Source organism: Dendrobates tinctorius, unplaced genomic scaffold (assembly GCF_039654945.1).
Source record: "Dendrobates tinctorius isolate UK_male_01 unplaced genomic scaffold, ASM3965494v1 ptg000089l, whole genome shotgun sequence".
Lineage (NCBI taxonomy): Eukaryota > Metazoa > Chordata > Amphibia > Anura > Dendrobatidae > Dendrobates > Dendrobates tinctorius.
The window spans coordinates 8,504,458-8,522,347 of record NW_027361757.1 but is presented as its reverse complement, the minus strand read 5'-3'; the positions used below and the strand labels follow the sequence as shown (position 1 = coordinate 8,522,347).

Sequence of the window (17,890 nt, the reverse complement as noted above, 5' to 3'; positions counted from 1 at the left end):
TACTACATGCTACATACATACCATATACATACTACATGCATGCTACATACATACTACATGCATGCTACATACATACTACATGCTACATACATACTACATGCATGCTACATACATACTACATGCTACATACATACCACATATATACTACATACATACTACATGCATGCTACATGCATGCTACATACATACCACATACATAACACATATATACTACATGCATGCTACATACATACTACATGCTACATACATACCATATACATACTACATGCATGCTACATACATACTACATGCATGCTACATACATACTACATGCTACATACATACTACATGCTACATACATACTACATATATACTACATGCATGCTACATACATACTACATGCTACATGCATGCTACATACATACTACATGCTACATGCATGCTACATACATACTACATGCTACATACATACTACATATATACTACATGCATGCTACATACATACTACATACATACTACATGCTACATACATACCACATATATACTACATACATACAATACATTCATACAATACATACATAGACATACAGTACATATAACATAGAGTAACATACTTACCAATACTTGTCACATTGTTCCCCGAAGCCATTGTCTTTCCGGAATAAATATTAACATAACAAACCACAAAAATACTCACCCACGATCCGAAGCAGTCCACGAGTGTGTCCCACGACGATCTTGGGTAGAGAACGGCAGCATCAGATGATGCTGCCGTTCTCTACGGGCTGCAGGAATCCAATGACGGAAGGTAGGTATCCTTCCGCACTGTATTCCTCCGCCACTTAAAAAAAAAAAAAGTCCCTAGTCTCACTTTATGCCATTGCTGTGTGGGAAATTCCCACGCAGCAATGGCATAAAGTGAGACTAGGGACTTTTTTTTTTTTTAAGTGGCGGAGGAATACAGTGCGGAAGGATACCTACCTTCCGTCATTGGATTCCTGCAGCCCGTAGAGAACGGCAGCATCATCTGATGCTGCCGTTCTCTACCCAAGATCGTCGTGGGACACACTCGTGGACTGCTTCGGATCGTGGGTGAGTATTTTTGTGGTTTGTTATGTTAATATTTATTCCGGAAAGACAATGGCTTCGGGGAACAATGTGACAAGTATTGGTAAGTATGTTACTCTATGTTATATGTACTGTATGTCTATGTATGTATTGTATGTATGTATGTATTGTATGTAGTATGTATGTAGTATATATGTGGTATGTATGTAGCATGTATGTAGTATGTATGTAGTATGTATGTAGCATGTAGTATGTATGTAGCATGTAGTATGTATGTAGCATGTAGTATGTATGTAGCATGCATGTAGTATATATGTAGTATGCATGTAGTATGCATGTAGTATGTATGTAGTATGTATGTAGCATGCAGTATGTATGTAGCATGTATGTAGTATGTATGTAGTATATATGTAGTATGTATGTAGCATGCATGTAGTATGTATGTAGCATGTATGTATGTAGCATGCATGTAGTATGTATGTAGCATGTATGTAGTATGTATGTAGTATATATGTAGTATGTATGTAGCATGTAGTATGTATGTAGCATGCATGTAGTATGTATGTAGTATTTTTTTTTTTTTTTTTTAACATTTAACACATTAGCCGGATGATGGGACTACTACTGTCCCATCATTGGCTAATGTGTCAATCACTGTCATGGTAGCAGGCATCGCCCGATGGGACTTGTAGTCCCATCGGACGATGCTTGCACAGACCCCCGGACATCAGCACAGCCCCCCGGCAGGCCGGCACAGCCCCCCGGCAGGCCGGTACAGACCCCCACAGGGTGCACAGACCACCGGCAGGCCGGCACAGCCCCCCGGCAGGCCGGCAGAGACCCCGGGCAGTCCACACAGCCCCCCGGCAGGCCGGCACAGCCCCCCGGCAGGCCGGCAGAGACCCCCGGAAGGCCCGAAATGACGGCGCATCATGATGCGCACACACCGCGCATCATGATGACGTCAGGCCGTCAATCAACTGAACTTCCGATTCCGATGCCGAATTCCGATATTGAAAAAATATCGGAAGTCGGTATCGGAATTCCGATACAGCAAGTATCGGCCGATACCCGATACTTGCGGTATCGGAATGCTCAACACTAATCGTCAGTACTCCTACCTTCAGGGAAACTCTGAGACAAAACATCTGCTTTGACGTTCTTAATCCTAGAACAATCATACACATGATGGAGAGGCAATTCTTGATACCACTTTTCAGAGAACACCTCAAAATTAGACAGGAAAAATGGAATGTTTTTAGTGGAGACATTAGAGATAATAGCATAGGAAATTATTTATGCAAAAATCACTCCACTTAATTATCTTTCTGGCCTGCCAGTCTATGACAGGATTATGCTTAGTCAACTAGGGAAGACCCAACACAATAGAAGTAGGGAAACCTTTCAAGGTATAACAAGAAGGGATCTCCCTATGAAGAACCATTATGCGCAGGTTCACACCATGCATTACTTGCGTAAAACTTCCCTGACCGAGAGTTGCATAGTCAATTGCAAATATGGGGACGGGGACTGCCAGAGTATTACAGGGAAGAACAAGGTCCCGTACAAACCGCGCATCCATCATATTGAGTCCCGCCCCACTATCTAAGACAATAGATATTTTCTCAGTTTTCTTACCAATAACCACTTCTGTGGGTATGAAACACTGAGATACACATGCAGAAAAGATATATACACCCAGATTCTTATTGCCCACACAACCTGGGGTTAGAAGTTTTTCGATGTGTTGTGTTTTTGATAAAGAAGGGCATATCCCAATGAAATGCCCCTTTTAGCCACAGAAAAAATACAGCCCTGTTTTGTGGTGAACCGTAAGAGACACATACTGAGGGGAGGCACCTCCTAACTACATCAGTTCTTCAGAGTACACACGGAAAACCTAAGTTTTAGGGAGTACGATGGGGGCGGAGTCACTACAGGTCTATCCCTGAGGCGTCTATCAATGCATATGGCCACAGCCAAAGATTTAGGAGTTTCGTAAAGCACTACTGCCTGTTTTAACTTTTCAGGCAGGCATTGACAAAACTGTCTCCTAAAAGTAGGATCGTTCCACTGAGTGTCGGTGGCTCACCTATCGAACTCTGAGCAGAATTCATCTGCTTACTGGTCTCCCTGCTGGAGCTTAGGCTGAAGGAGAGAAATAACATTCCCAAGCCATTGCTCTTCACTCCCAGATGAATGAGGACAAAGCCTAAAATAAGCTTGCAGGCTTCACGGAACACAATAAATTTATCTCATCCTCCAGAAAACCTATCTTGGAAGGCCTCCTTAGGTTCCGGTTCAGCTTGATTGCCCGACAGACCAACAGTCTGCTACTGTGACACTCTAGATTGCTGGTCTTACAGTTCAAGTGACAGACCCTGAAATTGATTAGCAAGGACTACAATGGGATCCATACCAATGAAAATGTATTGCTTCGATAAGGAAGGGACACCTCAAACTTTCCCTGGGACCCAAACTATCCCTGTTCTGGGGGTACTATCATACAAAAACATTAACCAACAATAGGGAGGAGGATAGGGACAGGGAGGAATAAACAAAATGGAGACTATGACCAGAAGAAAACACACATGTACTGCAACAAACCACAGAACACTTCTACATCAACTCCAGAAACATAGCTTTAGCATACAGCACAGGAAGCAACAGCAAACTCCTATTCAGCAAAAGGTCTCCAAGGAGCAAGGAAGCAAAGCTTTCACTGGCCAGCCAGAGAGGTTCTGATGAGGTTTTATAGGGAGAGGTAATGACCAGATCAGAAGCAAAAAGTTTCATTAACCTCTTCAGCATCAAAAGGAAACCAAATGCATTTAATATGGTACACAAACACACAGTCTAAATGGAAGATCTGCGATTCTCAATACCCAATTATTCACAATAATGATCTTCTACCCCCAGATCTCCCAGGAGGATGTGACACACTTGTGACAAAATAATATAGTATATTTCAACTTCAGCAAAGCATTGTCCTGCTGGAAGTTAAACCTAGTCCCCAATCTCAAGCAGGGGCAGACACTGACGGCTTGGGTCCACCTCTTTTTATGGTGATCAGACTACAGATATTTTATAGATAGATAGATAGATATTGCACAAGAAAAACAAACTACAAAATAGGGTGCAAAGCCTTCCGAGGCATGTACCAAACCTTATATGCAAGATCCAAATAAATGAAGGCAGCACACTATTCAGATTCAGAATTTAACGCTGCTGAATTTAATAGCCCATCCCAGCGACGTTTCGGCTCATGTTGAGCCATTTTCAAGCAACACAATAGTTCATATGCAGGGTATTTATAGTATACAGGAAAGTGAACGTGCTTAATCAAAATTCCATTAAAAAAGTACAATATTTCATGGAAACGTGACTCATATAAAGTGCATCAAGAGTCCACATGGATATAAGTATAAAAAAGTGCAGTGCCATAATATACAAATAGATCTTCACATAAAAGTAGCGATTTATACATTAATTGATAATTAACATACAGCTGTATATCATAAATCGTTGTTATGACTCACCCCATTATTTATACACACTCGCTGACCCATGTTGGCGTCCTGACAAACACAGTGCGCATGTCTCAGAACAGAAAACAAAAAAAATCACATGAATGGGAGTACACGTCAACCCGCGCATGCGCGGAAGACGATTCACACCACCGGCTCCATTTTAAGTACTGGCAAATAATGATTGTGCATAATAAAATCCATACCTCTTAAACGGAAGCTCATATTTGAGTAATGGAAATGCCAATGTTACCTCATGAGACATACATGTCTACATCTCTAAGTGAGTAAAACCCAAACTAGGGTATTCAAAACGCCACATATTCAGTAATTTAGGAAAAGGGCAAAAAAACAACTCCAATGATAAAACTATACAGAGTGGTAATAAGAGGACCCTCCATTCACACATAAGGGAACATATAGCAGCCCTAAACCTCAAAGGAGGTTCCACGAATAGGAAGTTCAAAACTCAACATAATACAGCGATAACTGAGGCTGAAGCTGCAATGGTGTGTACACCCTCCATTAGCTGGGGCTGGTTACACTCCATGGATGGATAAGGTGGAGACACATGCCCTGTGACAGGCATGATCTCAACCCCCCACACCAATAGGGCATCATATGCCTCATTCGTCATATATCTGCAAACTATGAGTGTAAATGAACTTCCATATAATATGCCCAGGCAATTTCCATCATAAAAAATGCACATCATCAAAAATAACAAATATATAAAAAAAAAATTTTTCAAAGAAAGTTTTATTTAAAGAAAACTTCATAAATAGGGTAAGTCATAAACCATGATTCTTGATGTAATTCCTGAATTCAACATCTAAAATGAGAAAAAAGAAAATAATAATAAAATTACTACAAAAACAATTACTACATCCATAGAAAGGCAAGATTCAAAAAAGGGAAAGAAAGAGGAAGCCCCATAGCATCAACCTCACAATGTCACATGTGTTGCTTGTAAAAGGCTCAACATGAGCCGAAACGTCGCTGTGATGCGCTATTAAATTCAGCAACCCTAAACTCTGAATCTGAATGGTGTGCTGCCTCCATTTATTTGGATCCTCTCTTGTTAGATATACAGTATAATGAAATGACTGCTGATAAAACATGGTAAAGCTTCTTTTCTAATGGAGGACGCTGATGGGCAGATGCTGCTCCATCAGCAGTCATTTTATATCTGACAAGAGAGGACTATGTAAGAAAGAGACGGCGCTGTGAGTAACAAAAATATCAAGAATACGTAATGTAACGGATGGCGCGGTACATAACAAGTTAATAATACTATGTAATAATGAGCTGTATATAACAGCGGGCGCTATGTAATAAGGGACCACCCTATATGTAATTGGAAAGAATGCTACGTAATAAGACAGTGTTATGCATATTAAAAGAGGAAACTATGTCATTAAAAATGGCACTATATAAAACAAGAAGTACACTGTACTGTATACTGAAGGGTGCCACTATACATAATAAGGCTACATTCTTGTATCTGTGTGTCTGTGTGCAGCCCGATTTTTGTTCTCGGACAGCACACAGGTCCATTGAGTATGTTCTACTCTAATCCTCAGAAATAGACATGCTCTGAGTCTCGCAGTTCTCATGCTTGGATCCCTGATTTTCACGGATATGTGAATAGATATATGAAACTGAGTCTGTGTGCTGTCTGATGATTAAAATATGCCAGCACAAGGACAAATCACGCAAATCAGAGAATGTAGTCCAAGGGAGGTGATTTTATAAATAACAGAAATACTCCGTAATGCCGGTGACTTGCCTGGTTTGGAAGCATGGTCCTACTCACTGCGTGCACCGCTCTGCTCCTCCATCTCGCTGAGCTGCCTCATGCAATCACTTCCAGCGCGGTTACATCCTCCTGTTGCCGGAGAGTCTCCACCTGGCTACTGAGAGGTGAGGCCAGTCTGCAATAATTTAAAACTTCCTTGGCCTGTCCCCTGCCAGCAGTGGATATATTAGACAGCTCCTCCCTCCACACCATGCCTGAGCTTAGGCCTTGCTGCAGCTCATCACTAGTGCCCTGTCTAGTTGCATTTCTGATTTGACTGTCTTACTACCGGCCCAGCTTGTTTATTGTTTAGTCTGATCTCTCCGCTCCTGACTCGGGCTTCTTGTTTTGAACTTGTGCTGCCTGCCCCATCCTTGGACTGTCTGATCAGGTCTCTTTCTTTGCCCTCTGTGCCTCGTACTTGTGCCTTTGGTCAGATGCAGGTCTGGGCATTGCCCTGGAGTGGCACCTGGTGACTACTCTAATGGCTCAAGCTTATCTTCACCATCAGTGGCTCTAGTGAAGACCAGTTGGTAACTTATTTATATCTCTCTAGGGAAAGTCCGGCCAGTGGCACAATGGACCCTCCTTCCTCAGATACTTCAAGGGTCCAGACAGACAGCTGTATAACTCAGGGGAGGATCGCATTGCAATCTTCAAACTGGCTGTCTGCTCTCCTGACCTGAACTTGACAGCTGCATAGAAATATATTACGCTGTCAAGCCCAGGTCAGGATATCAGACAGCCAGTCCATGCACTGCGATGCTCACACCAGTTGCACGGTTCGCTGTCTGCGCCATGCTAGCTGTGTCTCTTAGGCCTCTTTCACACTTCAGTCTTTTTGTTTCAGTCAAAATCTGTCGTTTTGTGAAAAAACTGGATCCAGCAAATTTACCTGCTGGATCCGTCTTTTTCTCATAGACTTGTATTAGCGACGGATTGTGACGGATGGCCGGAGACAATGGACAAAGTAATGGTTTTTGTGTACGTCGAAAAGTCAGACAGCGACGGATCCAGCGCCGTCTGTTGTTGGCTATAATGGAAGCCTATGGGCGCAGGATCCGTCGCTGTCCGTCAAAAGACGGAATCCGTCGCTGGATTCCGTTTTTTCAAACTGAGCATGCCCGGAACAATTTTTCTTCCTTTAATTTAACACCCACAGCCTTTATGGCACATAAAAATATTCTCATTCTCTCTCTCTTTCTCTCTCTCTCTCTCATTCTGTTCCTTTAAATTTCCTACAACTCCTGCTTCGACGGATACGTAAAAAAACGGATCCAGTGCATCAGTTTTTTACAATCTGCACAGGATCCGTTTTTTCAACACTTTGACAGATTGTGACTGATTCTAAAAGACTGAAGTGTGAAAGAGGCCTTAACATGTCTATTTGCAAACTGCAAATAGGACTTCTTATGGCTTGCTTTAAAAAATGGCTTTATTCTTGCTACTCTTTGATAAAGGCTAGATTTGTGGAATATATGACTAATAGTTTCTCACACATTCACACCTGAGATGTGGATCTCTGCAGTTCCTCTAGAGCAGGGATGGGGAACCTCAGGCCCCAGGGCCATATACGGCCCTCAATGACCTTTTATCAGGCCCCCGGGCATATTCTCAGGGACCGCATTCTTGGACAGGGAGCTGTATTTTGATTGCCACAAACTCATTACTTCTCTTCTTGCTCTGTTAGCACACACATGCAGTGTTCACTAATGAACACTGAAGGGCATGCAATGAAAGATTCCGTCCTGACACCAGTGCCAGAGTCAGGATGTAATTTGTGGGCGGAGTTTGTACAGCCCCCGAAGGATGGTATAAATATCCAAATGGCCCTTGGCAGAAAAAAGATTCCCCACCCCTGCTCTAGAGTGACCATTGGCTGTTTCTCAAATTAATTCTCTCCTTGCTTGGGATGTTGGTTTAGGTTGACGGCCATGTCTTGTTAGGGTTGCAGTTGTGCCATATTCCTTCAGTATTTATATGACGGATTGCGCAGTGCTCTGTGAGATGTTCAGAGCTTGGGCTGTTTTTTATAACCAAACCCTGCTTTAATAATAATAATAATAATAATAATTTTATTTATATAATGCCAGCAAATTCCACAGCGCCTTACAATTAAGCCGCAACATGTACAAACAATAAAGACATCACAAGGTAGCATAGTTCAACAGGTACAGGAGGAGGAGTGAAATCCCTATTTGCAAACTTACAATCTATGAGGAAATAGGTAGAAAGTGCCTGTCATGTATTGTCCAGCCTCATTATATTAAATAAGGTATTTTAAATAAGCTGCATGATCCAGTCAATAGCCAGTATCTGTCTAGGTACTGTTGCTAAGTAGAATTGAGTGCAAGGAGGAACTAGACAGATGAATCGTAGGGATGAGATTCTGAGTAAAATTTAGAAAGAGGGAACAAGGAAGAGTTAGGTTGGTAAATTGAGGTGATAGGCCTGTCTAAAGAGATGTGATTTTAAAATGTGTGTGCTAGGTGTTAGGGTACCGTTACACTTAGCAATGCACCAGTGATCCCAACAACGATATGGATCGCTGGTGCATCGCTAAGTGGTCGCTAGTGAGCTGCCACACAGGCAGATTTCACCAGCGACATCGCTGGGGTCGGGGGTCGCTACTTACCTGTCAGACGCGGCGATCCTGACGGCCTACCACCCGCGTCCACGCGTTGCTCGTCGGCGCCACAGGAAGCCCAGCAGGAAGCGCCCGACGAGAAATGATCCAGGACCTTCACGTGCGACCAGCGATAATCAGCGGGGGAGCCGGTCGGAGGTAAGTATCACATGTAGCGATATCGCTAGCAATATCGCTGCTATGTCACAAAATCGGTGACTTCACAGCAATATTGCTAGCGATATCACAGTGTGTAACGGGGGCTTTAGTCAGATCATCTGGGGTAGTCCATTACAGAACACTGGCACTGCATGAGAGAAGTCTTGGAGACGGAAGTGGGAGGATCGGATTATGAAGGATGATAATCTTAGATCAGGTGCGAAGTGGAGAGCATGGGTTGAGTGATAGACAAAGATGAGGGAGGCAATAGTGTAATTCAGAAGTGTAGAGGACTTTTTGGGCAAGAGAGATAAGTTTATATTGTATTCTGCAACAAATGGGCAACCAGTGCAATAACTGGCACAGGATAGAGGCATCGGTGCAGCAGCTGGACAGAAATACAACCCTGGCTGCTAAATTCAGGATGGATTGGAGGGGAGAAAGTTTGGTTAGACGGAGACCAATCAGAGAGTTCCAGCAGTCCAAACAAGAATAAATAAGAGCGACCATAACAGTTTTTGCAGTGTCCGAAAAGGTTGGATTCTGGACATGCTTTTTAAAATGCAAGTAACATGAGCAAGTGATCGATTGGATATAGGGAATTACCCTCGTCCACAACTTTACCCCTGACTTGTCTGTTGCACTCCTTGGTTTTGGTGATGCAGTTTGATCCCTAAAATTCTCAAACAAACCTGAGGCCCTCACAGAACAGCTGTAGTTATGCTAACAACATATTATACACAGGTGGACTCAATTTACTAATTATGTGACTTCTAGAGGCAATTGAACACAAATCCAAATGCCTGTCACAATTTTCAGATTTATATTTTTAAAATATTTAGAAAACCATTGTATCATTTCCTTTATACTTCACAAATATTTACTACTTTTTGATGGTATTCCAAATTAAATCCCAATAAAATACATTGAAGTTTGTGGATGTAACATGAAAAAAATGTGAAAAATTCACTTTTCCACAAAGCACTGTAAGTATGTACAGATGAACACATGAAAGCCTTTGACTGTTAACATAAAAGTGCCATTGAGGTGACTCACCCGTGATAAGATTGTCCACCAATGTAGTTGGCATGCAGAAGATCCCCACTAGTAAATCACTTATGGCTAAGTTCAGAATGAACATGTTGGTCACTGTGCGCATCTGCCGATTCTTTAATACAATGAAGCACACCAACATATTGCCAATCATACACATAAGAAAGATGAAAGTATACGCCAAGATAAACATTGCTGCAATTGTTGAAGAATGCTGGTAGTAGAAGGAGAATGTCAGATTTTCCCTCGATATGTGTGTCTGGTTGCCAAATCCTAAGGAACTGATGTTAAAAGGTGGAACAATGGGACCTAAGGAAAGAAATACAAAAGTCAATGCATTGATTCTTACAGACTGATTATATTACTTAAAAAGCTTTTATAGATTAATCATTTTCAATTGATGCTTTTATCCTCAGCCATGTTTTAGTATAACCACACCTCTTTTGATTTTATAGATTTAGTTTAATATGTTTTTTATCCTCAAGGAAGAAGCCCGTGGCAAATTCAGCCCACGTGAAAGCATTATATCAATTCTCTTGTGTAGAACGCAATCCTACTTACACAGCATTTTGTTTTTCCATATTTTGTCAGCCATAACATAATATAGCCATAAAAGGATTTGAGGTATGATAATTATTTTCATGTGATTTGAAGGTAATTACATACATTACTATGTAATTTACATTTACATTTTGTAAAGTAGAAAATCCCCACAAGGTGGATAAAATAATTGCTTTTATTCCATTCTTTTTTTTCCTCATTTGTTTTCAACTGCTTCTTCGGAACCCCATAATGAAACATAACATTTCTATTTTTTTTGTAGATGTATGTGTTTTCTGGTAGTCAATTTGTTTTTCAATGGTGATATTTGGGGGTACATACTGTATATTTAACTGATTATCTTTTTTTATTCTCTGGGAATGGCTTACAGTAGGAAAAACAATTCACCTTTTTTATTTCACTATTATGATGATGTAAAAAAAAATCAAGTTACCTTCATTCTATGATATGATACAAATAGAGTGATGGAAAATGAGTATAGCTTTTAATGTTTAACCCCTTTACGACATGCGCCGTACATGTACGGTGTAAGTCGGTAGCAGGTGTATAGAGCAGGCTCATGCGGTGAGCTCGCCCATACCATGCAGGTCATGGCTGTGTGTTACAGCTAGGACCTGCCACTAACACCTGCGGGTGGAGCGGAGCTCTGCTTGCGATTGTTATCCTATTAAATTCCACTATCAAACTCTTATATCAGCATTTAACACGTGCCAGCATGGGGGTGAGACATTATATGCTCCCAACAGCGTGCCTGTGACACAATTGCGGGTTGCCAATGGGTTGCTGTGATAGCCAGAGATCCATTGAAGACCTCTGGGCTTGTCATTATGGAGCTCCAAGCATGTGGCCGGGCATCAAAGGAGATCGTGATTTTTATTGTATACAGTACAACAATGCTGTGGCATTGCGGTATACAGCACAAGCAATCAGACGATTGCAGATTCAAATCCCCTAAGGAGACTAGCAAAAACAATGAAAAAGTGAAAAAAATGCTTTAAAAAATGTAAAAAAAATATATAAAAGTTTAAATCACCACAGTTTTGCCTAATTAAAAATAAAGATAATAAAAAATTCAAAAATACACATATGTGGTATCGCCACGTTCAGAAAAAAACAAAAAATTAAAACGTTCCATGTCTCGGAAAATGGCAACACAACCCTCTAAATTTTGAACATATTGAGAAAAATAGAAGAACGGCACCAAGAACAGTCTACTCACTGGTGGAGGTAATAGCTTCTGAATTCCGGACACCTGGGCGGTTTTGATACGGTTGATTCGGTGCTTGCAGGAAACCACATGTTGTAGAAGACCAATATCCAAAAGGAAACAGATGCAGCACTCTTCAATTCCGTTAAAAAAACAAGGTCCTTTATTTAGTTACTGGACATGGTTAACATCAGGCTAGGTACATGAAAACTTGCAGTGAAACAGATAGAACTACGGCCGTTTTGCATTGTCCACGCTTCAACGGGTCATGTACTGTACCTAGCCCGATGTTAACCATGTTCAGAAACTAAATAAAGGACCTTGGTTTTTAACGGAATTGAAGAGAGCTGCATCTGTTTCCTTTTGGATATTGACCCTCTAAATTTTGTTTTGCAAACTTCTTGATTTTTCTTAATCACTAAAATAATAAACTGGATATGTTTGGTATTGCCGTAATCGCACTGATGAGCAGAATCACACTGCCAGGTCATTTTTATAAAAAAAACGTACACAGTAAAAAAATTCCCAAAAAACAAAGTCAGAATTGTTTTTCTATCACAATTTATCCCCACTTGGATTTTTTTTTTCCTGTTTTCCAGTACTGTACTGTACGTGGTAAAATGAATGGTGTCATTCAAAACTACAACTTGTCCCACAATACAAACCCTTATGTGCATGTAGACAGAAAAATGAAAAACATATGGCTCAAGGAAGAAGGGGAGGAAAAAACAGACGCAAAAATGGACACTTGTCACGTCTTGAAGGGGTTAAGTATAATACGAACATGTTTTAAGAAAAAAAGTCATTTTCTTCTTTTCTCATCAACATCTATTTATATGTTTATTAGTACTATTTGGGGTATATATAACTTATTGATTGATTTTTTTATTTTTTTTAGGGGTGTAATGCAAAGACTCCAACAATTTCTCTATTGTTTTGTATTTTGTTTTTTTCACTGCCTACTGTATGGCAAGAGTAGTAAGTTTAATCTTATACTACAGGTTATTATGACTGTGACCACAAATAGTGAACTGTTAAAAAAATGTATAAGGGGGAGAAGTTTTTCCTTTTTAAGTTTACTTACAGTCTTTTGTCTCGTTAGGGGACTTGAAGCAATGTACTTTTCATCACTTCTACAATTCTCTGAAGTATGATGTATATTAAAATCTTATTATAGGATCCAGTTGGATGAACACATAGGTGGGCTGTGCTGCTGGAGTAAATCAATTCTTCAGAAATGATGAGAATATGTTTTTTTATTCACAACGGGTTTCAACGGCGTACTGGCGTCTTTATCAAGTGATATGACCAAATGAGTTTTGGTGCTTTCACTTGATAAAGACGCCGGTACGGCATTGAAACATTGTGAATAAAAAAAACTTATTCTCATCATCATTTCTAAAGAATTCATTTACTCCAGCAGCACAGACTAACTATGTATTCATCCAGTTTGATCCAATATCTCCTGGAGGATTTATCCAGCAGCCATGGGGCAGCAGCAGCTGTTTTTCTTCATAGGAGTTATGCCTCTCGCAGCTTCCCCAAATGAGGGTAACCAGCATCTCCTACTCTTCCTCCATAGGGTATCACCCTATTGTGCACACTGTTTCCCACTTTTAAATTTATTCAAAATCTTCTTAAATGCATAGCAAAATATTAGGCCATGACTATGGCAGACGGGGATCTTTTGTCAAGATCATGGTTTCCATTGGAAAGCATTAGCCATCCACGATCATGTTGCAGTGGGCATATGTGATGAAAGAGGGTGCCCCATTCTTCTTTCAAACCCCTTAGATGTCAGTTCTAAGTTAGCGATAGGATTCAGCTTGTTCTCTCCATTTCAGCTGACTTGTTAATAAAATGACTCACTTTATGCAAAACTGGTGAGAGTCTTTATCCCCATTCTAGTTCTCCATCATTGAGTCCCAAATGTGCCACCCTACATTATGATCTCCCCAACTGGACTGTCGCTGGATGCTAAGACTGTCTTCTGAAGAGGAGGATGCTTGCCTTCTCATATCTCACTGCCTGCTCCCACATAGGAGAAGAGACAGCAGCATACAAGATGACCTATAGATATCATAGAGGTCTAGGCACTCACATACTGATCAATCAGGCTTTTAATCCAATAAACACAAATCCAATTAGGACGTGTTTCAGCCCATCCCAGGATTTCATCAACATGTGCATATATCCTAATTAGAGAGGGTAGGGAGAATGTCTACATTGTAATTTGATTGTGAGAAAAGCTTTACTTTAAGGTTCTGTTTATATTTGCAATTTTTATTTGTGTGCAGCTAAGAAAAGACACTAATATTGTGTGGAGGCATAGAGTAGCACTATTATTGTTTGGAAGCACAGATGGGGGAACTTTGGCCATGTGAAGGCACAAAGGGGGCACTATAGCCATGTGAAGGCACAGAGAGGGCACTATAGCTATGTGAAGGTACAGAGGGGGCACTATGACCATGTGAAGGCACAGAAGGGGCACTATGGCCATGTGAAGGCACAAAGTGGGCACTATGGCCATGTGAAGGCACAGAGGGGGCACTATGGACATGTGAAGGCACAGAAGGGGCACTATGGCCATGTGAAGGCACAAAGTGGGCACTATGGCCATGTGAAGGCACAAAGGGGGCACTATAGCCATGTGAAGGCACAGAGGGGGCACTATGGCTATGTGAAGGTACAGAGGGGGCACTATGACCATGTGAAGGCACAGAAGGGGCACTATGGCCATGTGAAGGCACAAAGTGGGCACTATGGCCATGTGAAGGCACAAAGTGGGCACTATGGCCATGTGAAGGCACAGAGGAGGCACTATGGACATGTGAATGCACAGAGGATGGACTATGGCCATGTGAAGTCACAGTGGGGGGCACTGTTTCTGTGCAGTGTTACAAAGGAAGATACCATTACAGGGAGGAGTACATAAGGCAGGTACTACTACTGACAAGGGGACTGGAGTGCATTATCCCTGCCTGGGTACTTTGGATGGCTAAAGAACTAAGATGTTTTTGCAGATGTTGGGGGAAAGTGGGAAGGGTGTGGGTACAGCAATACTAAAATTGTTTATGCATACCATTTTACAGAGAAATGTCATCATGGCAGTCAAGGCCGAATGGAGCAAAAAGGGAGAAAAAAATGATCAGAGAGAACATTACTGGTGACTCACTGGATTTATCTGTACAGTACACACATATGAAGTCTGGAGACTGCCTGTGCATAACTGGCCATAACTGATATCTACCACTATAAATCACTGTATAGTGGTAATATTGGTGTCACAAGAAACTGCAGGAGACATTTACATTATTTATACTCAGGGGAGGTACTAAAAGGAAATCTATCATCATTTTTTTTGCCACCTAATGTGAGAGCCTCTGATTCCAGTGATGGGTCACTTACTAGGCTACTTACTATAGTTTTGATAAAATCAGTGGTTTATTAACATGAGATTATCACTAGAGGACTAGCAAATCTGCTACCAGGTAGTCCTCTACATTCTTGAGCTCTGTATAACCTGCCTCCACCACTGATTGGCAGTTTGTGTGTACACTCTACATAAGCAGAAAGCTGCCAAACAGTAGTGCGCCCACACTACTGTTTGGCAGCTTTCTGCTTATGTAGAGTGTACACACAAACTGCCAATCAGTGGTGGAGGCAGGTTATACAGAGCTCAAGAATGTAGAGGACTACCTGGTAGCAGATTTGCTAGTCCTCTAGTGATAGTCTCATGTTAATAAACCACTGATTACACAGTTACACAGAGCGCAACATTCAGAGAACTGCTAGAACTGCAGCAGATTAAACAGTGATTTTATCAAATCGACAGCAAGCAATTCTGTATGTGATACATTGCTGGAATGAGGTTCTTTGCGCCTACAGCATGCTGCTCTCAGATGGGATAGCAAAATCCTGGTGACAGATTCTCTTTAAGAAGACATCCGACAAAGGAACACTATAAAAATATTATACGGCATCATTAAGTGGTTAATTCTCTTGAGACAAAGTTATTAAATGTTAAATCCCTGCCTCCTCTCTCCATTATAATACCCCCTCTCTTGGACGTCAGTTCTGGCGCTGGAATCCCGCGCCCTCTCATCCCTCCACAATACGTACCTCTTCCTCCGTTCTGTGAACACTGCATTCAGGGATCTTCTGTGAGTCACTGTGACCTCCAGTGTGTGTGCCCCAATAAGGTGCTCTCCCCACTTCCTCCTGGCATAGTCATCGCTAGGAACCATGTGTACATAGCGATGACTATGCAGGGAGGAAGTGTAGAGAGCAGGTTATTGGCGCGCACACCCGAGATCACTGGAGCGAAAGTTGCCTGTGCAGAAGCTTCCTAAATAAAGTGTTCACAGAAGGGAGGATGAGGTATGTATTTCTGAGGGAGTGCAGGGTGCAGGCACGGGATTCCAGTGCCACGATTGACGTGCATGGGAGTAGGATAGTATTACAATGAAGACAGGAGGCAGGGATTTTTTAGGGTATGTGCACACGGTGCGGATTCTGCTGCGGATCCGCAGCGGTTTTGGCCCTGCAGGTCCGCAGCAGATTTAGGTGCGTTGTACAGTACCGTTGTTTTCAATGGTAAACTGAAAAACACTGTGCACATGCTGCGGATTTTTCCATGCGGATTTGCTGCGGGTTTACAATCCGCAGCATGTAAATTCTTTTGTGCAGAACCGCTGCGGTTTCACACCTCATCCATTATGAGGTGTAAAACCGCAGGCAAATCCGCAGATAAACCACTGGACTTTAGTCCTGCGGATTTATCTGCGGATTTTACTACAAAATCAGCACCACCAAAAAACTACGTGTGCACTTACCCTTGCAGCACCTCACACCCTGGAGCCTCGAAGAAATCATTAGCATAAAGACAAAATATAAGATTTCTCAACAAGACCATTAATATGAGGCATACAGGTAGGACTAGTGTAACACTTCTATCACCTGTATGCCCATATTAGTAGGTCATATACATCCTGGGGGGGGCAGATTCCCTTTAATGTTAGTTTCCATGTAGTTTGTCTTGGATTCCATAAATTAGACTTAGGCCTCTTTCACACATCAGTTTTTTGCCGTCAGGCGCGATCCGGCTTTTTTTTGTAAAACCGGATCCGGCAAAATGCAATGCCGGATCCAGTTTTTCCCCATTGACTTGCATTAGCGCCGGATCGCGCCGGATGGCATTGCGTTTCATCCGTTTTTTGCCGGATCCGGCTACTTGTCTCATTCCGGCGTCTGGAAAAAACGGCTACTGTAACGTTTTTTGTCTCCGGCGAAAAAGCCGGAAGCGCCGTATCCGGCGCTTCCAGCTTTTTGCTACAATGAAAGTCTATGGGCGCCGGAATGCGCCGGATCCAGAAAAAGACAGATCCAGCCACCGGATCCGTTTTTTTAAGTCTGCGCATGCTCAGATCCAATTGGCCAGCCCCCAGGAAACAGATATAACCTGCTAGACGGATCCAGCAAAAAAAACGGATCCGTTTCTACAGTTCTCCAAAATTTATGCCGGATCCGTTTTTTCTAAAAATAGCCGGATCCTGCCTGACGGCAAAAAACTGATGTGTGAAAGTAGCCTTATTTATCTGGAAATGAAGCTCACTTGGGGATTAAAGAACTGCATTGTATTGTGTAGTGCAGTGCTTACTGAGTGTGTTGGGGGACACTCACTTTGCTGGTCGCTGAGGCATACGCTGGGACACTCAGGATTAAAAAAAGTTCATTTGGCTTATTTGTAAACAGCATAAACCGCTCCTCAGGAATCAAGTAGTATGCAGCCGCAAGTACGAAGTCCGCTAAACATTCAGCTCTATAGGAAAACACAGTCTCTTACTGACCCCGGTCAGTATAACACGGATTCCTGTCCGTTACCTGTTGATGTCAGCCACACAGGTTCCCGG

General features: G+C 41.9%; 1 protein-coding gene across 1 annotated transcript in view; it reads right to left on the bottom strand.

The window, feature by feature from the left end:
* Positions 1 to 17,890, bottom strand: part of NPFFR1 (neuropeptide FF receptor 1) — a 623,293-nt gene that overhangs the window by 258,909 nt on the left and 346,494 nt on the right. The window contains exon 2 of the mRNA XM_073585793.1: positions 10,214 to 10,519. Within this exon, the coding sequence (XP_073441894.1) occupies positions 10,214 to 10,519 (306 nt within the window). The remainder of the gene's footprint in view (positions 1 to 10,213; positions 10,520 to 17,890) is intronic.